Source organism: Pseudopipra pipra, chromosome 4 (assembly GCF_036250125.1).
Source record: "Pseudopipra pipra isolate bDixPip1 chromosome 4, bDixPip1.hap1, whole genome shotgun sequence".
Lineage (NCBI taxonomy): Eukaryota > Metazoa > Chordata > Aves > Passeriformes > Pipridae > Pseudopipra > Pseudopipra pipra.
In genome coordinates, this window is record NC_087552.1 from 70,232,915 (window position 1) to 70,257,401 (window position 24,487).

The following is a 24,487-nucleotide window of genomic DNA, read 5'->3' on the forward strand; positions in this document are numbered from 1 at the left end:
GTGAAACACCTGTAATTCTCTGAAAGCAGAACTCTTAAAAATCAGCTTCTTGCTTGTGAGAGAGGCCAGACACAATCCACAGAAATTGTTTTAGAAAGCAACTATTGGAATTCTGCCTTGCAGTCAGCTGACAAAGAGAGCTTTAACAAGAAGGAGCCTTGAATGCCCAGGAGGAGGCAGACTAACTCCATGGAATTGTTTATTGTGATTAACCCTGTTCTCCACACTGAGACAGAAAGTAGTTAGACTAGCAAACAAACAAAAGAAAAACCCTTATCTGCAGTGCCTACTTCTCTCAAAAGAGTGTGTCTTGCAAGCTTCATAACAAGAAACAGTTACCGGGTGTTGTAAAGGAGCACAAATTCTCAGCGTGGAGCTCTGTCACAGCACCAGGTAACACTGCAAGGCCTGGTAGGCTCTTCTACTCTATTTACATAAATATCCAAAGCCTTGTTTTCTTTAACAGCATCAATCTATTTACCTATAAGGCTCTGAAAGGATCCTACCATTCAAAAGCGAGGACTCTGTCATTTCTATTTTATAGGACTTTCAAACCCAAGACTGTGCCATGTTTCTGCGTTCCCACAATGCAGCAAGGTATAAATATTCATATAGATAAGGAACTGCAGCACTGTGAGGTTTTATTTAGACCCCACCTAAATCTGCTTTTTTTTTCTAGTTTGACCATAAAACAAAGTAGTCCAGAGGTAGGACAATCCATTAGAAGGGATTGCAACTGCTGACCAAACCCTGTATAACTAATTTTTCTACAGGCACAAATTCAGACTCCTTTAAGGAAAACCACACATGGAAAAAAATTGAGCAAACCCACAGCAAGACCCACCCTCGGAAAAAACAGAAATGTATTGCTTGGACTGTGTGGTTTTAGACCAAAGAGAGATATTTGTTCAGTTGAAGGTCCAAGGAATGTCATAGAAGGAGAAGCCTAGACAATATGGAAGTACCTCAAGGGGTTGATCCTTCTTTTTGGGCCTTTTGTTCATGGATGCAAAATCGTTCTCTTCATCATCTGAGAACACTGAGCCTTTTGTTTCACAGTTTGTCTCAGGCGGCTTCTCATACCTATTGTCCACACCTATTTCACCTATTTAACATGGCCATTTACAGTCTAAATGTGAAGACAAAGGATGGAGAGATCAGTGATGGTTTGATTCACAGGCTGCCAAATGTCACCTCACTGCAAAGCCATGCATCTCCCAGGGATTAATTGGCAGAAGGTTCACACACACACTCTAGTAATAGCAGCTCTGGGGTTAGAAACCAAAACATTCTTGTTTACAAACCCACTATAAGCTCTGTTTTTATTATTTTACACAGAATTGAGACTAAATTCACAGTCCCTGATGTCTGGGAGGTTGATTCTAGAAAGAGAGGTTTTTTTTGTTTGGCTCAGGGATAAACAAAATAGCTGATTTCTTGAATTGCTGACTCCATCCATAGCTTCTGCACATTTACTGCTTCCAGGAGGAGTATCCTCTAGAAGACTCCAAATGGGTGTTGAAGCCCTCCAGATGGCACAGAAAGCTGCCTGGGATGCAGAAACACGAAGCACAGAAACACTAACACACTTGAAGCTGAGAGATCTCAAGGCAAGCACCCAGCCTGAGATTCACCAGAAGCTTCACCAGGCATGGAATGGACCCTCAGCAAGTGGGTGTGTTGCTGCAAGATCAGAGCAGGGAAAAGTCTCTCTTCTGTCACTCTGAAGTAAATGTAAATGTGATGGAGCATTAACTCCACTGATAGATCTGAAGGCAGATTATTGCCCCATGACTACACACCTAGTTGGTTTTATCCTTGGACCTTACGGCATGATCTTTGTGGGACTGGTCACGCTCCACAACAAAATTAATCTGCTGCTTTAAATCCAGACAGTGGAATGAGACAGCATTTTTAACGAACAATCCAAAGCAAGAGAATAAGAGGAAACCCAACATGACCAAGCTTCCTGCATCTCCACAGTTTCTTACCAGCAGGGCTGGAGCTTTCCAAGGCGGCTTTTTTCATTCCGAAACATGTCAGGACTGGAAGTGTTTGCTGTGTAGATGGCACTAATCACAATTACTGGGTCTATATTTTGACTGTTGCATGAACACACATAGATATAATGTTCTGTGCTTCTTGTCTCACCCTGAATGCAAGAGTCTGCTGGACCAAAGACTAAAGCCCAAAGAGACTGAAACCAAAGAGGATTCTTAAACATCGAATACTTATTAATCCATTTTGATTCTTAAAGCCCAAAAGAACTGAATTCCCCAACTGGTCTTTCAGTTGGGTAACAGAGAGACAGAGGAAAGTGATTTGGCTACAGCAACACCACCAGTCACAAGCAGGTCACTGGGGCTCCCTCCAGTGCCAAACTGAAGTCAGCAATTAATCTTCTCAGCCCACAGGATGCAGCTGCTGCTGGAGACGGTGGTCTGTGCACATCATCCTCTGCCCACTGACCCTGTGTTTCAACCCCTTTATCACCATGTGCATGGGCAGGGTGGAAGACACCAACAGAGGTCTCCAGGAAGAGCTGGAAGTTGATTTTTTTCCCAGATTTACTTAAGACATTGACAGTCACATTGCAGAGAGGCCAGGGGTAATGCTGAATTGTTTTTCTTCTATGTGTGACTGCTGTGTGAAGATTACACCGTGGGGAGAATTAAATGCTCTCTAGACCACAGGGCAAAACAGTACAGGAATGTTTTATTTTATTATTTTATCTCTCCACTTGGGAAGTGAGCTACTCGAGAGCAGCCTAACTTAGGCCATCTTGGATGTGGAAGCTGTTGCCTCTCTATGCCAAAAAAAGAAGGAGACAAGTTTAGTAAAAGTGGTTCAGAATTTCTTTCGACGACCTCACTGAGGTTTGCACAGTGGCACACCACCACACCTCCAGCCACGTGCCACTGCGAGGGGACCAGGGCTTTCCCCAGGGAAAAAGGACTTTGAATGGGACAGGATGGAGATGTGTTGGAGAACCAGAGTGTTCAGGGACTAGAGTGATGAGACACTGGCAGCTGAGGCTGAGAGCAGATGGGATCAGGAAAATGTGCCCTGCTCCCCTTCTCTTGCAGCCACTGTGCTGCAAAAGGAGACAGAAGCAGCTGTCAGCCCTGATAACACTCCCATGTTTTTTCAGCATACATTACTTCCTTACTTATTGTTCTCTCTCTTGATTTGGGTGCTGGGCAAAAAAGATATCCAGGCAGCTCTGCCATCCGTGTCACCTGTATCCACTGTAGGCACAGCCTCCTGCAGGCTCTTTCATCTCTTTCATTCTTCCCATCAGCCTGAGCGTCACATCCATGTCCTGGAGCTGCTTCCGTGAAGACCAAGAGGAGAGCTCAGCCTCCAAGCTGGCACATATTGCTTTGATCCCTGCACCTGAAAGGTCTGACACCCTCATCCCTGCTCCACCTCACTGTGAATGAGGCACTGCAAACCAGCCAAATGGGAACCAGTTTTGCTTCAGCCTCACTGCACTGGAAAAGGGAAGAAGCAGGGCTATCCCAGGCCCTTCCACTACATTTCTGACCATTGATGACAGCAGACCTGGAATACATAGGGCATGTTCCTTAAGACCCGGGACAAGAAGGGAGGATTCCCTGTGCACCCTGCCTCTGGAAGGACATCTGTATTCTGGGCAATCCCAACCTCGTATTGATCTGGGGTGCCAGACGTTGTCTCATGTTTATGGAAGTGTTACACTGGCGTGGAACTGGAGAGAACTCATCTCTGAAGGGAGGCTGCTGTGTGAGCCAACTCTGAAGTTGTTTATTTTTTGTGACTAGGGTCATGACATGACAAAAAAGTAATTTTCTGACATCAAGAGAGTGAGCTCTCTGCAGGAGAAAATGTAAAGCAGGGGATTAACCAGAATAATAAACACATGTGTGAGGCATTGGTGAGAAAGGAGATGGAGGCGTAAAGTGAATGGATGGGTTCTGGGACACCAAAGTTTGTTACTGGAGAAGGTAAAGACTGAGAAGCAAAACGTGTTGTCAGGACTGGCACGTGCTTCTTGAGGACAGCACTTGGCCTTGAGTGACCTCCTGAGTGTTTCTAAGAGACACCTTTAGGATCTGAGACTGTGGGGCCTCAGGTCACCTACAGTCACTATCAGATGTCCACAAAGTAGCAGAGCCAGCAGTGTGTGCTGCTCTAGGGAAGCAGCCAACAGCCCCAGGGACTGTGCCACAGCCAGGAGGTGGCTGTGTAAAAACATGGATCACACACCAGACCTTTGCCCTGGATCTCTCTGGGAGGCACTCTCTCCCATCTCAGGGCAGGTTGTGCTTCAGGTGTCTCCACACCTTTGGGTGGAGGGGCTGGATTGCTGCAGAAATAGGAAATGGGCTCGTGTGCCAGGACTAAAGCTGCTGCTGCCTCTGGCAAACACCTTTTCAGCACCCAGACCAGACTACTCTCCTCTCTCCACTAAGGCAAGACAGAATCTGACTATAAACAGTCTAAGGAAATGGACCCCTTAATTCCAGTTCCTATCATTATATCTTAATTCCTCCAAAAGGCACTGATACAGCACAGTATTTGCCACATTGTGTGGGAAGTCCTGAAACTGGGCACATTTCAAGTTAAAGTAGAAATTCGAGTGTTCTGAGAGTTGGGATCTAAGCTGTGAAATGCACCACAGGGAACAACCAAGCACGGACAGGAGAATGTAGGGCCAGGTCATCATCATCTTTAATCTTGTGATTAAACAAGGGCTAAGAAATCTCACTTGCAATGCTCTTTCTACAGTAACTACTGGGATTCAGTAGTGGGATTCAGCAATCACTTTGATTCAGACTCTGGTCCGTGCTGCTGTGAAAATCCAGAGTAACTCCTATGGATTTTCATGGGTACAACAGAGATCAGGACCTGGCCCACTCTAACTACAGGTGACCAAATTAATTGGATCTAGACCCTCTGAAAAATCTAGACACTTAAATACAGTTACAGTAGGAATCAGGCAACTTTGATGAAAAATTGGACCTCCCTTTATTTTGCTGGGCACAATACTTCTTCCTCCCATCACTGTAATTCCTCAGGAGCAACAGGGAAAACCACAGTCACAGACTACACAAGACAGGAGCAAGGTATTGTATTATTGTAATGGAAGGTAAGGTCACTCCAAAGTTAAGCCTTTCCAGGGGATAATTCACATAAAGAGGTTTGCACACCAAGTAAAAAGCCAGGGAAAACAGATATTTATTATACGATGGCCATCAGCTTCTTTCCCCTGCAACAAAGACAAATTCACCATCATTTCCAAAAGACATTGACCCAAGTCCTGTACTTCCCCAGCAGTTTCCATTGCCAAACCAAGAAGTTAGGAAGGAGCAGGCAACTCCACCAGCACACACTGCCCAAGAGCCACAAAACAGAGGCAGACATCCTTTCCAAAGCTGGAGTCAAATGCAACCAAAGCAAACAAGTCTAATCACATCAACAAAGTCATCCGTTAATGAAAACACATCCCACAAATGAGTAAGTTGTTAAATGCTAGTCTATTCCAAACACCTCAGAAGAAAATTCATGCAATCTGTAACACTTACATCAGAGTCCCATAATATTTACATAGAGAAAAGGAAAGAATAAACTGTTAGAGGAAAACATTTGGGTGCAGAGGGGGAAGGAACATTGTTTCAGAACACAGAAACATTCATCTTTGCTTTTATCATATCTGTGGCTCAGCTGGAGCTTATTAAACAACAATTAATATTTTAACTTTCTGTTGGTAAAATGCAAACGTACTTAAAGAACCTACTGATTTTTGATGAAATTTTTTTCTTCCCTGAAATAACTAAAATAAGTATTAAACTCTTTTTAAAGAGAAACTCCCAAATTGCCATTCAGAAGTACCAGTGCAAAGTGATGCAAATCAGCCCTGTAAAAATTTGATTCAGTATTTAGTAAAGGGAAATTTTAAGGAGAAAATGCCTACAGCAACAGAAAGTTGTTGTTTGTTCTTTAAGTTCAATAAGAGAAAGGTTAAAAAAAAAATCCCCCTAATGAGAGCTGGAAGCAAAACTGGCTAAGAACAAAAATTAAACCACCCACAGCATTTAATTGAATTAGTTTAGAGATGTATGATCAGCCCCCTTGACACAAAGCCAATTAGTGTTTTTAGAGCACTTTCCACTGTAATAACTCATGTGCAGTTTGCAGCCTACCACAAAGGGGTTGGTTACAGCTAATAGACCCATAAGGTGATTTGTTTAAAACACTAATGTCCATCAAGGTGCTCACTGAGCTGTGCTCCTGGTTGTGTGTGATCTGTCACCTCGTGGAGCACAACCTTGCAGTGCACACCCAAAACCAGTCCTCATCACTAATGTCCTTGCACATCTCTTACCCCACCTAAGGCTCCTGACCAGCATTTGAGTATTAAATGCCTCCTCAAATACTTGCCACCCCAAAAGTTCTCCTGATATACAGCTGATTCTTCAATTCCTGCTAGATATATTTACTGTCTGCAAGGATTAAAATTGTTCCTCCCTCTCACCATGCCCCAGGTCTTCGCAACAGCACCTAGAGACGTTAGTTGAGAGAATACCACCACACATAATATTTGTTACTTCTTAAATGCCAGTCCCAAGTGAGATTGTTTAATATTGACCAGCATTAAGCATTTGCCAGGCACTGCCAAAAGATAAACAGACATCCCTGGAGATTTTCACTCTGTCCTCTCTGAAAAGAGCTCTTACATAATTATACCGTTGCTCCTGAACACTGCAGCCTGACTTTCCACAGAACACAGAGGGGATAAATCAGAAACTTGTGTAAAGACCTGGAAGGAGTTTCACCAGCAAAGTCCTGCCACTGAACTGGAGCAAGAGGAGCTGGCACAGGAGCTGTCAGAAAGATGTGCTTGAGTACATCTGGTGGAACACACTTGTATTTGGTGAAGCTGCCCAGGGCAAAGGAGGAACATCCTGAATTGCGTCAACACTCTGTCATGTGCGGACTGTGAGGCCATGGGAGTGATCCAACTGGGCTGGAAAAGGATCTCCTGTGAGGGAAACAGCTCCAGCACAGAGAAGCCACCACTGCTGACAGGGACAGACCTGCTCCAGCTCAGGGGCGCTCAGGCTGTGCTCAGCCTGGCCTTCAGGCTCCACAGAAATGCACACTCCATGGCACCTGCAGGTCACATCCTCATGAAACCTCCTCTCAGGATGTCATCTAGGGAGTGGAATGCTCAGACTTTTGCTCCACCAGCCTGTGCTCTCCTAAGAGCTGTGGGGGTTTCTGTGAGTCAGAAACAATTGAGTTCCACCTGCCAGAGCATTAAGGCAACTGCTCCTGCCAAAAAGGCTCTAAACCAGCCTTTAATACTCCTCCTTGAGGTAAGGCTTGACTGTCTGCCCATTTAGATTATAAACTCTTTGGAAATGAGAACTGTTGAGAACTGAGACTCTGAGACTGGCTACAAAAAAGTTTGCGCCAAGGAAAGATGAGTGCCAATAGCTCAGGGCAACTTAGCCCTAGCTAAACAAATTCAGATTCTTTCTTCCCCCAGCTTTTCGTGGCATTGAAAAATGTTCACATGACGTAGTCAGCTCTCCAAGCTACCAAAGCTGCATTTACAAAGGAGCAGTTTAACGGCAGGCCACTGTCTGAGAGTGCATTAATGCATCTATTGCCTTGGAGACAGAGAAAGGGCGGCCTGTGGAGACAGAATGAACCCTCTATGAGATAGAGCCTCAGCACATCCCTATTGACATGGTCTAAGGGACTGGATTATGTTGGAGAGGGGGGTGGGAATAGTAAGACAAGCCAGTCTGAAAGACAGGGCATGCAATTTCAACCAGATCAGCATGACTTTGGGTCCAATTTGTAAACATATTGGACTGATCGCTGCTTTAGCATCATTAAATGACTTTCCTAAGATTAACTCATGACTATTAAGCCCATAAGGATTTAGTGATTTTTTTATAAATAACACTTCTAAGTCAAATCCATAAAATTGGTTTAGGCTAAAATTAGAAGGGTGCTAATAAAATGCCCTGTGAATAGGAGTGTTTCATAATTCCTTAAACAGACACCACCTGAAACAGGCCTCGTTGTCCTGCACAGTGGCACACTCACACAGAAAAGGACAGCAGGGAGGGTGACAAATCAAACATGAGGGTGGTTTGCCACCTATGCAGGGTGCAAGGAGACTGGGATCACCAGCCCCCAAGCACTGGTGCTGCACAGGGCTGTGGCACCAGGTGCAAGGCAGTGGGATGGCACCGAGGGCTGCAGCACAGCACGGTGGCAGCACTGTGATCCTCTAGTCCCTCTGCTGCCGTCCCCAGGTTGATTGGTGTGCAAAAATTAACAAAAAGCACATGAGATGAGAAGAAAAGGAGTTACAAAGGTCTTCTGCCTCCACCAACATGAGACACTGCCAGTCTGGATTTCTTTTTTCTCTCAGACAAGCTGCTTGGCAGCACCATCCTCTGGCATGCCCAAATTGGAGGTCTCCCACTCCTTTCATCTGCCACAGGGACAAAATGCAGAAGTGACACGTCTCGGCTCTTAGCAACCAAACTAACTGGCACAGCACTGAAAGGACCACCACCAGCTAAACCATTCACTGCATTCCTATGTTTGTAAACACAATAAACGCTGGGGACAGTGGGGACATTTTTCAAAAACGGCTGTAGTGTAGACTGGAACAGGGACAGTCTGTTCAACCCTATCTTGTCATACCCGAGTCTGCTACTGGGCTTTGCTACGTACTCTGCTTATCCCAAATACAAATGTCCTCTCCACCAAGCAAAACATGTGCCAACCCCTAGGGAACAGAGTAAAACAGGGCTGGACTGAGGAGGGTTTGCTCCTCCTGTGTTCCCAGTGGATTTACACTAGCACTGGAAGACACATGGCAGAGGAGTTGCACTGCACAGCAAGGACATGGCACATCCTCCAGAAGAGAAAGGAATGAAGTTTTTCTCCAGAGAAACATTCCCCAGCCTTGGGTAACAGAGGTCAGTACGGTGAGAAGCACTGCAGCACTTGCCATCAGCACACACACAGCTGCCAAACCCTGGCCTTCCCCGGTGTTTGTTTCCCTGGTGTTAGGAAACCCAGTGAGCAAGAGCGGTGGGAGCAAGCCAGGCTGGGTAACGCAGCCATGCCCAAAAGGGATGCATGGATACCAGGGCACAGGAAATCCAGCACTCACCTCTGAGGAGTCGGCACACCGAGCAACACGTGCACACTGAAAGAGGAGCTGAGTGTTAGGAACTCATCGGGCTAAGCCACTGACTCCCAGAAAACACTTGGCATCATTTGGAAGGGGGACTTCAAGGCCCTCGTGTGCACTGTCTCCACTGATAACACAGAGCACAGACTCATCCCAGGCTGTGTCCCTCATGGATGTTAAGGACAGGATGAAGTACAGCTCCCTGGCTGTGCCCTCAGACCACTAAGCAGAAATAACTCCTGACTGGAGGGACCTGGGAGTGTGGTTAAGAAATGGGTAACACAGTGCAAAAAGCTGTATGATAATAAACATGGGGTGGGCTTGTTTTGCTACATGCCTGGATTTTTTTCAGTAGATTTAGACTTCTTGTACACGTCTGGCTGCTGCAGCCGTTCACACAGCTTCTAAGGAAAACCATCCACAGATCCCTGATCTTCCTAAATCAGGAAGGTCCTGCAGCAATTAAGATCTTGGTGGAATTGCCATAAGAGTGAAAGCAACCAAGGGAATTGCACTGCACCCTTCAGTGCAAATTCAGGTGATTCATAGCTGTTCATGAAAGTGTGAACTTTACAACTTCATCTTCACCTTATGTTCCAGGAAACAGCCTAGAAATAATTTCCAGTTGGAGCCTTTCAATTTAATGCTCACACTGGCATCAGTGACTCCATATAAAAAAAGCTTTTGAAGAAGAAAAAGGGTTGAGCCCTGTGTGATTTTTTTGTTATGATTATACTGCACTGTAGACACTGGAAGTTTTTCCATAGTTTCACAGTCATTTTAAACCAGCACAAACCAGAGCTGCTGTTGAGAAGAGACATCCCACTGCACCTCACACTCTGGCCTCCACCTTCCTTGTCCCTTTACTGATGTCTGAGCTGCTGCTCTCTCCTGGCTTGACCCAGGCCAAGAGCAACCTGGAAGCAAGGAACAGCATTTAACTTGAACCAGCTCCCTGACTGGGGCCAGCATGTAAAAATAAAATTTTAATGTGTCCACAGGAAAGGCCAGTATGGGCCAAAAGCAAACAGATGGGTCACACCCTTTCAATGAAACTGCTGCCTCACGCTGGCTGGATGCTACTGTGAAACTATGGGCTTCCTCAACCAACCTTATGAGATCTGCTGTGGGTTCAGCCTCTGATTTTAGACAGAAGGGAGCTGATCACAGTTTTATGACAGTTCATTCTGTGAGAGCTCAGACAAGACATGCATAGGGGTTGTTCTCACACACCTTTCTGGTTTGTGGTGACTGAACTAACCAGACTCGTCCTGACTGTTGATGTTCCCCCACCTTTGTTCTGTCCTGAAAAGCCTTTGGTTCTTCAGTGCAAAATCAAGAAACAGCCTTGACTGTCTCCTGCTCAGAGGAATGGAGAGTGTCAGAAAGCACACTGCCCATTTCTGCTTCAAAATCATTCCAGATAAGAATGATCTCAGCCTGTGGAGAGCGTAAGCAGAAAGGACACTCGGTCTGGGCAATACAGAGGGTGGTTCCACTGCTTGTGATCCTCTGGCCCAGGCAGCATCACCTCTGGACACTGATGGTCCTGTGATGCAACACAAATTAAGGCAATACTGTAAGATTAAGAAATGCAAAAGCTCCTCACTGTTAATAAGGACATGTCTTGTCTGTGATTGTTACTGGACATTCGCCAGAACAACAGAATCGCCTTGAAAAATACATGGAAATATTGTTCTGGAGTTTCCAGTTTTCCGTAACAATGAGTAGCCACACGACATTTACACTCCCCAAAGGAAAGGGGCAGTTCTGCCTGTGGAAAAAGCACAGGTTAGAACAGGCACTGAAACTAAAATATCACATTCTATCATCAGGGTGCCAGGATACTAAGTCAAGAAATGCTGAACTAAGAGCAAAGCAAAGATCAGATGAAGAGGTGGTGGGCCTGCTGCATGGAGGGAGGGGATCATTGTGTTTCCTTGGTGTGTGTCAAAGGAAGGTGTGCACACACTTCCCGGGAGCAGTGGTGATGACTCATGGAATGTACTTTTGGGGGGGTCGGCAGCCACTTCCAAATCATGGCAAAAGCAGCCACTGCCCCTTCATGTCATCCAGGTGTGATGAGGAGGAGAAGGGTCTTTCTGTGGGATGGGTGTGAATACACCTGGAGCAGTTGGAGCCCACTATGTGCTGAGCAGATCCACACCTGTGGAAGGACTATCCTCACAGCAGGACTGCTCAATGTACAGGCAGCACTGCAAGGCACCAAAGACAGCAAAAGGTAAAGGTAAAAAAAAGCAGGAAAAGGCAGAGGAAAAGGAACAATTCCCCTTGTCTCAAAGGCAGCTCTTGCATATTTTATTTCTTGGTCTCATAAGACACTCTTCAGCATTCAAAAATAAACCTTCTGCTGTGTCTGCATGAGGTTGTTACTGAGTGTCAAGCTCTTCACATGGTACTTTGTTTCAAGAGATTCACAGAGTCACAAATCCGTCTAAACCAGCACCATTCACATTATAAAACTAACAACAGTGGAAATGAAACAAGCCGAGCAGTTATTTAATGCAGAGTGCAGCATGGTCCTGCTGCCAGCTTTTGGCCAAAGCCCACCGGTGTCAGCAGAGCCTTTTCATGTGTTTCAGTGGGCTTAGAAACACACGCAAGAGATGTGAAACCAGAACCTGAACTGCTCCTGATGCTCACAGGAGGACTGGGGGGGTTACACATCAACAGACCTGAATTTCAGCAGCCTTCTCTGTGCAGGAAAGACAACAGACCTCTCTCTGTCCCCCATCTTTCCAACTCACTTTCTTTCAGATATCACATCTGCTCTTAAACACAGTCACGCAACAGGATTGGAACCAGCAACACCAAATTCCACACCAGATCTGGCTGTGTTTCCATGTCTCAGGAAATGGGACCCATCTAAACTCCTGTAACCTCATTCTAAGGAGCCCTCTCTTGTTTTTACCTCACTACTCTAAGGGAGGGTGTGCTTCCACACACCATTTGTTCAGCAGCAAAGTTGGCTTGAGGAGCTTCCAGCTCCTGGCCTCTTGATCTTATGTCTCCCAAAACATCTTGGAGGCTCCCAATAAGGCAGATTAGCAAATTGGTCTGAGCTAAAAATAATCCCTCAAAAATAGTACAAGAAGTACTTTTAATCTGGATCAAACTCAGGATTTCTTCCTCAGTTCACAGCTCTCTACTACCGGACAGCTTGACTGGCCAGAGCTGGGCTGTTCCTTCACCTTATCACAAGGCTGCTGTTCTCTCTCTGATGTGACCGTCCCTGATGTGACTGTTGAGAAAACTGAGCCTTTTACATCCCTGACAGACATATCAAAACATAACAAAAGGGAGTTATACAAGCAGTCCCTTATGCAATTTGTGTTTGTACCCTCCCACCAAACACTGTGACTCCTGTAGGAATGAGTGATGCTCACGCACACTCCTGGGCACAGGAATGCCAGTCCCAAAGCAAAAAGGGTTACAACTGCTACAGCAGTGCTTGGCTTTTCCATCTGTAAGGTTGGCTGTGGTCTAGCAATGCCCCTTCCTTAGGAAAATCCCATGTGCAGCAACACTCCTCAACACATTCAGTCAAAATAACATTTTTGGGTTCCTGTTCCTGCCACAGTTACTGATCAGTTGTAAATTCAGGCAGTGACCTTGAGAGCTGCAGTTGTAGATGTTGGAAAACATCCTTATCACCAAGAGATCACAGAATCACAGCATGGTGTGGGTTGGAAGGGACATTAAAGATCATCTAGCTCCACCTCCCTGCCATGGGCAGGGACACCTTCCACTACACCAAGTTGCTCGAAGCCTCATCCAAGTTAGCTTTGGACACTTCCAGGGATACTGGGCATCAGGTGCAACCTGAAGTCCCTCTGATAATACAATGACAAATATAGTAATAACAATAATAACATAAGATCCAAAGAAACCTTCTTCAGCCCAAAAGAGTGCCTGAAGAAAGGGACCACCACAGCACAAAGCCACCACTTCCAGGTGGTGACCCAAGTGGGGTCAACTCTCAGCATCCTACATGACAGGTCCCATATGATGACAGGGTTTTAGCTTTTATTGGCTGATTTAGTTAACATGCATTTTTATGTTGAGACATTATTGTTCCAGCTATACCTTAATTCTAATCATAAGCATCTCCACAGCCTTGAGGAGTTTGAGAGCTCTGATCAAAAAGGGTTGGTGGTTTCCACTTGCTTTTCCTTCCCGAGTGCTTCATCTCAAAATTCCATAATAGCAGGGGCTGTTACCCCTTAGAAATTGAGCTATGCTGTCTTGTCAGTCAAAGAAAACACACTGGGTAAGAACAGAGCTCTGTGTTCTTCATTATAACCATAACCTTTAACTCAAGCCCTCAGCTAATTCTCTTAATTAGTGTGGTCACAAAGAGATCAACGAGCAGGCACAATTCTAGCTGGCAGCAGCCAAGGACAATTAACATAAGCCTTCTTTGAATCATATAAAACTTTAGTTTTTGTTTGGGGAATCATTAATCTCCTATTTTAAGGTTTCTCTTGGCAACACTGGGAATAAAACACTCGCAAAAGGCAAGGACATTTCCTTTTTTGTCGGATTTTTTTTTAATGCTGCTAACATAGTTTGTGGATTTGCCGTGGAAGTAGGACAGAAGGAAAAAAAAGAGGGAAACACTTCTAACCAGCAAAAAACCCTCAAAAAAAATATCTAAGTCGGCTTTGGGTGCCAGGTTGCTGATGTAAGAGCATCAGGAGAACAGAGGTGCAGCACAGGTTCTGTTATTCTTAGGACAAGTTGGTTATTTAAACTGTGAACTGATACAGTGAGTGGTGAGTGAAAACTTCTCCTTATCAATGGTAATTGGCAGAAACTGCAGATAAAATGCCCTATTTCTGGAATGCACTACTGATACCCTGCTCCTGGGTAACTACAGTGCATGGATGGAACTCCTGCTGGCAGTCAGTTACAACTGGTGTTCCCCAGGGCTTGGTACTGGGGCCAGTTCTGTTTAGGATCTTTATTCATGACCTGGACAAGGAGACCAAGTCAGTTTGCAGATGACACCAAGCTGGGTGGCAGTGTTGGTCTGCTGGGCAGCAGGAAGGCTCTGCAGAGGGATCTGGACAGGCTGGATTGATGGGTTGAGGCCAACGGACTGAGGTTCAAAAAGGTCAAGTGCTGTGTCCTGCACTTGGGTCACAACAACGCCCTGCAGCACTACAGGCTGGGGGAAGAGGGGTTGGAGCAGCTGAGGGAGCTGGGGGTGTTTAGCCTGGAGAAAAAGGAGGCTCAGGGGGAATGTAATCGCTCTCTACAACTACCTGAAAGGTTGTAGCCGGGTGGGAGATCAGTCTCTTCTCCCAGGGTACGAGCAAAAAGAAACCAAGAGAAGAGAAAAGGGAGCAGCAGTTTTGCCTGTTCCCAGGGGCATGTAGCTCATTTTTGTTTAACATGAGAAAGAACTTCTTTATGTTTAGGGTGGCAGAGCACTGGAACAGGCTGTCAAGGGCGGTTGTGGAGTCTCCCTCTCTGGAGACGTTGAAAACTCACCTGGATGTGCTCCTGTGTAACCTGCTTTAGGTGACCCTGCCTTTATCATAGAATCATAGACTGGTTTAGGTTGGAAGGCACCTTAAATATCATCTCATTCCAAACACCTGCCATGGGCAGGGACCCTTCCAAGTACAGGAAAACCACATAAATCTTGTAAGGTATTGACCTTAAAATACACAAATATCTACCATCATATATGGCTTTCAAGACCTGGCCATGGAAAATACAATTCCTTCTCTTTTACAAACCAAGGAGCAAAGATACCAGTGTCATACCAGTGTTCTGCAATACAGCAGGTTGTGGACTGTGTCCTAACTCAGTCTTGCATCCTAACCACCACACTGCTTCTGCAGACACAGGATCTGCTCCTTCAAGCCTTCCCCAAAAGTCTCCATAAAGCAGGATTTCTACTCTGAGCAAGGCTGCAGTGTCTGCAGCCCCAGACAGGCTCTCTATTAATGTTTCTAAAGTTGATTTTTGTATCACAGCTACTGCTGCTGGGCTTTCCAACAGCTGGTTAGAAAGACCTTTCACAAGAAAGGTAACGTCTTTGGCTGAGTCACCCTCATGTCAAACACACAGTCTGGGGTATTTTTGCTGACTCCATCTGATGTCAGACTGACTATGTCCCACTGTCTCTAAAGCAGGAAAAAAAGAGGAGGCTAATGTTTCTGTGAGGGAGTGGGGACTGCTGACAGTAACATCTGTGGCATCTGAAGGCTTTGAGACAGGAGAAAGAGCTGTGTGGCAGCTGTTCTCTAGCGACAGCTCATGCACACACTCATATGTATATGTTACACATATATATAGCACACTTAATAGGCAGAGGCAAATTCTGTCTGCCCCTTGCTTATGTGCAACTCTCCAACTAAACAAATATGAAAGGTGCAGTGATAGAACTGTGTCTGGGCTTGGTGTGCCTAGAGCAGTGTCATCTCACACGAACACAGCCCTCAAGATGTGACAGTTTGGCTGACAGATCACATTCTTACACACACACACAATAGTTGTGACTCTCTGATCAATTCACCCCTCTGGACATTCTGACTATGCACAAAATTGAAACAGCAGAAGGACTGGAGAGATGAGGACCACATCTTTGACTTAATATGATTCAAAGTGAGAGCAAAGCTGGAGTCTTCCATACAGCACGATACTACCACCTGCAACTGGAATCATCCTCCAGAGGTGTCTGTCCCTATCTTTGCAGGTAGAGAATTAGGGAACTCAATGAAATCACTAAGTGAGATGGGACAGATGGAGGTCTCAGAAGATTTTGCAAATTTTTGCAGTTTTCATTAGAAGAAAAAAAATCAAAATCTCGAATTACTTGGATCCCAAATTTGTGATCAACACTAGGCTCAGTTTGAAAAGTTCATGAACAATTTTTCAGAGATTCATTCTGAGAGATCCTTGTACAGTGTTGATATGAAACCAGACCAAAATAAAGTACTTTTGTGTGTTGAGACAAGGGTTTGTGGCCAGGTGAGCTGACCAGGTGAGCTGTCTTAAGAGCAAAACTACAAAGGCTGTTCTACACAACATGGAATTAAGATAACTAAATTATGCTTTCTTTATGACACCAGTTATTTTGTTCTAAATATGTGACTCTTCTAAGAGTTTTATATTCTGTGTGTGAACACTTTATTTTTGGATTCATTACTTCAAGAGAAGTGCATACAAGACCTTACAATAAAGATGAGAATAAAACCACTGGGCAACAACATTAGCTATTTCAATTTACCTGTAAAGAAAATCTATTCAACAGATAATGTTAAAAAAATAGAGAAGTCTGTGAGTTATAATTCTCAGAATTTGCAGAGGGCTTGATGGATACTCTTTAAGAAGGATAAGACAAGACATTTCTAATACCTTCCAAAACTAAAGCAAACTAGAAGGGGCAGAAACTACACAGACTTGAACATTTGCACAGACCTCAATACACACAAGCTGAAACTGCTGAATTGCCAACATATGTTTCACAAGCTACCAAGTGCAACTTTCCATGGCTTCTCATCACAGCAGTCAAATTGTGTGATCTTTGGTGGTGTGTGGGAATCCCAGAAGCCATCTGGAACCACCTGCTTGGGATAACCCTCCATGCCTCAACTTTTGAGATCTAATCTGCAAAGCTATCTCCAATTAAATGTTTTGGATTTGGACTCACAAAGATTTCTTTAACCAAGTTGAAATATTCTTTTATAACTTAATCCTCAGGAATGGATCTTATTCACACCATGTTTTTTCCCTTTGTTCTTTCAGAATTTGAAAACAAACCATTGCCCCTCAGAGACACATTTTTTCCATACCAGTGCTTATGTAGTCAGCCTTTGTATCATAAAGAGCTGTCAGATCTTGGTCTCTGCTCCTAGGAGTGCTTTATATGGGTTTTATTTCTCAGTAGGCTTCATCACCGATAAAATTTCTGGAACCACAACTGTTCAGTGTTGGAACAGCAACTGTACAGCTTAGGAGGAGTATAAGTGGGCCTCATTCAAACCAGATATCCATTAGAACTCACATTTATGTTTAGATGACATAGGGCAGAGAGACTGAATCACCATATGGGGTCTTTGATGATAATAATGACCTTGTCCACTACTGTACGTTGTTATCCCTTCTTTTTGCACTTCCATTAGCCCCTCTCATGGAAAGCCCAGCACACCTTGCAGCCCCCAGACCAGAGCCCAACTTTCCAGCTCAGTTTGCAAGGACTGAGTCTGACTCCCTTGCATGCCCAAGTCCCATCCTTGGTACCAGCCAGGAATAGCAACCATCAAACGATGATCCTGTTTTGCCTCTTATGTTCCAAGAGACTCGACAGCATGTCTGTGTCCTGTGAATTCTGGTATGTGCTGCCTGCAGTGTCTGTTTCTGTCTGTTCCTGCCAACGGCATGACCTCATTGAACGGTGTGATATTCCAGACAACACAACACTGAAAATAACACTGGCACTTACCTGAGCTGCCAGTGCCTTCTGATGCACTTCTGGATGGTTTTGGGAGGCTCTGTTTGCTACTTGTTCGTACGGTGACCGAGGCAGGAACAGTGCTGCTGCTGTCTCCGCGGATCGTCGACAGATCCTGCATGCTAAAGCTCCGTAGTCTCTCAGACAGGGCTCCCTGTCCCTGGTTGAACAAGCAAGTAAATAACACAGAGTTAGACTCAACAGCGTACTTTGAGCCTTTTTTCTCCCTTGCTCATTGAAATCCATCAGAACAATAGGAAGAGAAAAAAACTGCCCAGTCCAGTAACCTAGAAAGGACAAAAATGAGTTGTTAAAAGCATCATTTCCCTCTCTTTGCTCTTCCTTTTGGAGTGATTCTGTGGTGAGCATCTCTGAATCTTCAGTGCAGTCATTTGGTCTTAGAGCAGCCTTGGCCATGTGCAAAGGAGCAGGATGTTGTTGTATCTTTCTAGCAGGTACTTTTCTCCATCAGAATCTGAGTCAAAGAGCTGCTTTGCTTCAGAATCACAATGAAATGGCCTGCATCAAAATTACTCCCTTTTAAAGTTAAATATCTCTCTAATGGTATTCACCCAGCTGTTCTCAGCCATATACAATATTTTCAGAGCACAGAAAATTTGAAATTTTAAAGCAATAAAAAGATATTGTTATAAGCAAAGAATATTCCAGTGCTTTTTTTCTACGCAGCTTAAGGAAGAAGTAGCACAATATTTTTCTTTCTTTTTATACTAGTTCTCAACCAGGCAACAAACATATTCCTTGGTGAAAGGAATGTAACTATCCTTTGTAAAGGATAGGATGGTTAGAAGACATCTTTCATTAAAACTACACCCCATCAAAAAGCTGACTAAGTATTCTGTGACCCTCATACTACACCACTGCCATAAAGTAGGAACACCAGAAAATTCAATCCATACAGAATCATAGAATTGTTAAGGTTATAAAAGGCCTTTAAGCTACCTCAAGTGACATTCAGAATACAAATCGCTTAACTAATAAAAAATACATTTAGGTTTTAACAAGTTGTTGAGGGAGGAGGATCTGAAAGATACCTCACGGCATATAGTCTTGAAAAAAAATACTGAAATTACCACATAGAGCCCGATTCTAAGGCACATAGAAAGGACTCATCCTGACCATCTACAGTCAAAGGCAAAACTGGACACATTCCTTGCTAAAACTGTTAGGCAACACTACATGCCCTACTGCACTGGCACTGATCCACTGGGAAGGCAATGCATTAATTTACCTACTGACTTACCAACACCCCTTCAGAAATTTCCAATATGCAGTAATGGAAAATCAGTGCCTCAATCCCATATAAATTCTTTAGCACATTACTTCTAGGGAGCATAAGTAGACAAGGCACCAGGTGCTTACAACTACACCCACTGGGACAGTCTGCACTTTCTACGTTCAAGGAAACTGGCAGACCAGTAATCTCCCAACTTTTCGGCCTGAAGCTTTTTGTACAAGAAAAATGGGTTGAAACTCCCTTCTCACCTCCACAGCATATCAGTTTAACCACATCCACCTCCTGGACTACAACGCTTTTCTGCATCAGCAGAAGCAACCAGCACACAAGGAGAACTTCCTCAGTGCTGTCCCAAAGCATCAGCAGTAGACTTTTTAATTAATTTTACTGAACCTGTGGTTTCCTAAGATCTCTCTGTGTATGCTGTGTTTGGCAGCATTTCACAGAATCACAGAATGCTGTGGGTTGGAAGGGACCTTAAACTAGTTCCAACCGCCCTGCCATGGGCAGGGACACATTCCACTAGGCCAGGTTGCTCAGGGCTCCATCCAGCCTGGCCTTGCACACTTCCAGAGATGGGATTTTGCATTTTGCTTTCCTGCAGACTGTTACAGAGAAGTAGTAGACTTGCTTTGCTCTTTCTCATTTAGCCTATTTTGCTTTTGAAAGTGTTTTAAATGGATGGGGCCTCTTTGCTTGTATAGCAAGACATTTTATGTTGCTGATTTTACATGTTTGGCAGTGGAGTCCTGAGAACTTATGTTTTGTTAAATTGTCACCTCTGCCATCTCATTCTCCAACCTGCCTCATGAGTGGATACCTGAATTTTGGCTACTCCTGCCAGTGGCTGAGCCACTCTTGGGATATGTTCTCACTCCAAGAGGAATCTCAAGGTAATCCTCTTAGGCCAGTGTAAGGTACATTTATCCTTCAAATGAAGTTTCCTTGCATGGCTGCTCAGCTGGGTGCGATCTCAGCTGCCCAGAGCTCAGGGCAGTTCTGGATGTGTTTTGGAGCTTGCACTGGATTTCTGCACAGCCATTCTATTCTCAGTGACTGATTTAAAGCCAACACAACACATCCTACCTCTGCAGTCTGATGACTTGCCCAGTGAGGGCAAGCTGAGAGCAACCAGATCACTAAATAATATTCTGCTGTTGCAGAATGGCTGGGCCAGCAAAGCCAGGGGGTTAGCAACTGATGAGCTGCTGTAACCTGAGTGCTACATTCCTCCTGCACCCCCAGCTCAAGTGTCAGCAGTGCTCAAGCTTTTAACCTCCTCCAGCTGCTCTGCTCAGCCAGCTAACCCAAATTCCACTTCATTCCAGTCAGCGATTTATGTATGTGGACATGAGTCAGGTTAGAGACCTGGCAGGGAAGATGACACCAACACACCCTTTTGCGTGGAAAATGAAGAAGATATGTTAATATTCTTGCATTGCAACTTGTGATATAGCGGCACATAATCATCAAAGGCCCCAGAGAGAGCTTTGAAGCAAGGGCCTGATACATGCCTGTCATCTGTGGGTCCGTTACATCAGCATACAATACGCAACCAGGCCTTGAGCACACACTCACAGCACCTCTGCTAAACAACTTCACCTTCCTCCAAGAAAAAAAAAATTAAAATAGTCTTTTCTTAATTTTTGCTTTAATTTAACCTCAGTTTCTAACAGCAAAAATAAAATCTGTTGCTCACCACACATATAATAGCAAAATACTACTGTTACTGTTTCGACCATTCCACAAAACAGTTTATCCAAATCTCAGCAGTGGCAGGAACAGCAAACGACTGGGCTGAGTGAGGGCACTGAACATCTGTGAAAACCTGCAGGCTTCCCTTTCATTTAATTTTTTTCCAATTTCTGCACCTTCAGTCTTTCTAGGGATAGACTTGATTTAATTGCTCCTAGGGCACAACGTAACACTCACAATTCTCTCCCAGTTACCACATTTTTACCTGACCCAAAATAGAAACATAACAGTAATTACCACAGAATCAGGATGGTTTCAAGGTGAAATGGAAAACATTCTTACCAACCTTAATTTCCCTGTCAGATAAGCAGCTGCTGTATATGAAATCACAAACATTTGAAAAGCCAGCACTGTGAGGGTTTGCATTGCTGCAGCTATATGTTTTAGAAATAAAGACTTTATCCAACTGTAACACTTATTATTCCACAATAAGACTTATCATTTGTTAGCAAAAGAAAAAAAACAACTTAATAGCTTTATTTCAGAACAGCACAGATTTAGCACAGCACACGTCTTGGGCCGTGTTTCATTAAAACAATCACGTGGAAGATGAAGAGCAGCTGTTTGGGGGATTTTTGTTTACTGTCTTGGCCGTAATCATGCCAGTGTTCTTCCAACTGCTACAAACATGAGAGATATCCCAGCAATTTCAGTACAGTGTGTCTGCACAGAGAGAGGATCCAGGTCCTGAAGCTATGCCTAGGCTGCAGGCCACAGTCATGTTTGCAGCATGTCCACACATATCCAGGTTAGTTTTGTCCAGGAGAGTGTGACAGCAGCAATATCATGACAGTAGCTGTGTCAACAGCAAAACAGCAAAATGTTATTATACAGCCTTTGAAAATGGGGACTGGGAGGGCTGTGGGACTATGGATGACACCATCTCCCTCTCTCCCCTCACTGAACACCAACTACCCTGTCAGGATGACTGTGCTGGCAGTGTGGGACCTGTGTTTTGGGGATTTTAGAGGATACAAGCATGATGAGATGCTAGAAGACCCAGCTTTCACCTCCCAGAGCACAAGACTCCCTGCCTAGACTCAACTTCTACCTCACCCAGCTTCTCCTAGGACTGTCCCCATGGCACTTCTGATTTTGTAGACAGTGAGTTTGCTAGATTGTGAGGCTCTGGTGACCACAAGTTGGAAGAGGTTCTCTGTTCTTTCCAAACTCGTCTGATCTTCTTGCCCATAGGGATGTTTGCCCCATAAGAGAAGATACAGCTCAAACTGAAAGCAGAGCTCTTCAGGCTTCCTTTGCCTCTTCTTTTCCCAGGATCTACCAACCTCACAAGGTCCACATAGGGACAGCGCTCTTTCTCTCAGAGCCAGAGCTCGGTGCTAGTGGAATAGGATAAAAGACAAATACTAGAAAGGGCACAGTAATATCACTCCCCAGTCACTGCTATCACTTGGTATCAACCTTATTTAGATGCATAACACCACCAGTGGTATTGGGGCATTGCCCATCAAGACATGGACATTTGAGCTGCAGAAGTTCATCTGTGATTCCAAGGGAAGTTAAAGCTCCCATCCCTGTGGCAGAGTAATTAATCTAAAACTAAATTAGGTACATCTGCCTGCTTTAGTCAAAATGACAGCTGTAGTATAGACATTCCTTCCTGCCCCAAATCTAGCATGTTCTCTCCTTTTGGATTAAAAGAGTAGGACAGAACACTGAGCTTCCAAAGCCAGCAACCTGAACACTGCCTTCCTCTACACATTGTAGACATCATCATCATCATCTCCAGAAACAAACATCAAGTTCTGTGGGCCCAGAGAACAAACACTGATGTAAACTGTACTTGCCTGGACCAGAAATCTTGATCCTTTCAAACAACTGACACTGCATAGTGACAGGCACTGCAAAAGGTACTCCATCAGAGAGCTGGAACTTTCTTAATTTCATTACCTCTCTATTGTTACTCTCTGCATTCATACATGTAGTAAAGCTTTTTAGAGGGAGACGCATTTAGGAGTATAGGAAAAACTGTGTTTACATCTAATGGAATTATTCATTATAAATACTCCATATACACAGGTAGCTAAAGCTAAAGTAAATAAATTTAAGCACATAATTTAAAAATTTGCCATTTATATAACAGTCCCACTAAATATAATCTAAATATAAACATATAACAGTGTCTAGATTTTATCATTCCTTCAGCCTGAAAATATGAAAGAATTCTGTACACATTATTTAGGCTTCATAACACCTCTAATACCTACAAATTCCATTTTGCAGCTGCGGAAACTATGACACAGCATGTTGAATTGAAACAAACCAGGAACCAAAAGCTGCCAAGTCACAAAAGAGAAGCTTTTAATACAATTACTGTTAAAGCAGGATGGCACCTCCTGGCCTTTTGCATCTTAGGATCAGAAGTTAATGGACAAGCAAGGGAACACTAGGGAACACTAAGTCACGCTCAGCACACTTCCAGCACAATACTAAACCTGTTAATGTTCTCCCCTGTTTTTGCTGTAGCTGTGGTTAGTAGTTCTCTTCCACACTAGCAGACATGTCTGCATGCATGTTACAGCCTCCATCCTGCCAATGTCCACTACAAGGTGTAGTTCATGTTCCCAGGATGTCAGTAGGACTGCCCCAACCAGACCTGTAAGAGATCCTGGCCTCACAAGTTCCACTGCAACCCCAACCATCCTCATAGGGATCAGAGCAGTGGGAGACAGGCTCCCTTCATCCATTAGTGAGAACACAACAGCAAACACAGAAGCTTGGCCAATGCAGCAGCAGCAACCACCTGAGTTAGATGTGTTTTCCCTGCCTGGCTGCTGGACTCTCTCTGATTGCCAGCAGAGGACTTATAAGGCATTTTGCTGATAAGATCAAGGACAGGCTTTAAAGCTCAGCACTGCAGGATCTACCCACTGGAAGGGAGGAGACAGCACGTGGCCTCAGACCAGCCTCAGCTGAAAACAGTTCAAACTAGTCTAACAGGGAGCAGACATCAGTTAGGGTTTAGTGCAAGCACTCAGCAGATTACCTGCCCTTTTTTCTGGTCCAAATAGAAGGGTAAATGAAGTAGCTGAGAGACCTAGCAAGGAAAAAAAGAGAGCCATTGTGGCAACACACATAAAAGCTTTGAGAATAAGGTCTATTTGAAGCATAAGTAATCAAGGTGAGACATGAGCATGACACCGGGCACCATGTGCAGGGACTCACATACACATAAAAAGCAGGGACACCCACCTGTGGACTACACCTCTAAACACAGGTTCTCCCTTCCTCAGCTTTCCCACAGAGATAGAGAAACCACTCACTAACCCCGGTTGACAAGGTGTTACCCACTAAGTGTGTTTAAAGAGTAAAGTGGATTATAAACACAATGAGCTGCCACTCCACTCCTTGCACTTGACTGATGCTTCCCACTGGAGAAACCCCAAGTGTCTGGCCTAATGACTAATTTAGACAAGGATTAGCTGAGGGATACATGGCAGTCATTTTAGTCCTGGTGACTGACAGGTCTCTCGAGCAGTAGGGTAACAGTGGGGAATTACTCATGGCAGTGAGCAGAAGTTTGCACACAGAAGCTTTATCGTGTCTGGCTGCAGGCAGGCCCCGAGCAAAACCATCAGCACAAGGCCTGAGTGAAGAAGGGAACTGCCTCTGCCACCATATGAACACAAATATCCTACAAGCAACATCCTTATTTATGGCCAGGGCTTGCGTGCCATGCCTAGTCTGGAACAACTACCTGGTTTGGAGATGCCAGACAGTATTAGAGACTCAAAGGGAAACCAGCTGACGTTAATGTTCA

The 24,487-nt window shown here is 44.5% G+C and overlaps 1 protein-coding gene across 10 annotated transcripts in view; it reads right to left on the minus strand.

Moving 5' to 3' along the window:
- The window catches only part of REEP1 (receptor accessory protein 1), a 68,608-nt gene that overhangs the window by 4,265 nt on the left and 39,856 nt on the right, over nt 1–24,487 (minus strand). For 3 of the 10 annotated variants that reach the window (XM_064653489.1, XM_064653488.1, XM_064653490.1), the window contains exons 6-9: nt 23,714–23,764; nt 17,688–17,856; nt 9,188–9,223; nt 966–1,105 (exon numbers count right to left, since the gene is read on the minus strand). In XM_064653489.1, coding sequence (XP_064509559.1) covers nt 966–1,105; nt 9,188–9,223; nt 17,688–17,856; nt 23,714–23,764 — 396 coding nt within the window. The other 7 variants (XM_064653491.1, XM_064653493.1, XR_010430303.1 and 4 more) reach the window with 6 other exon arrangements.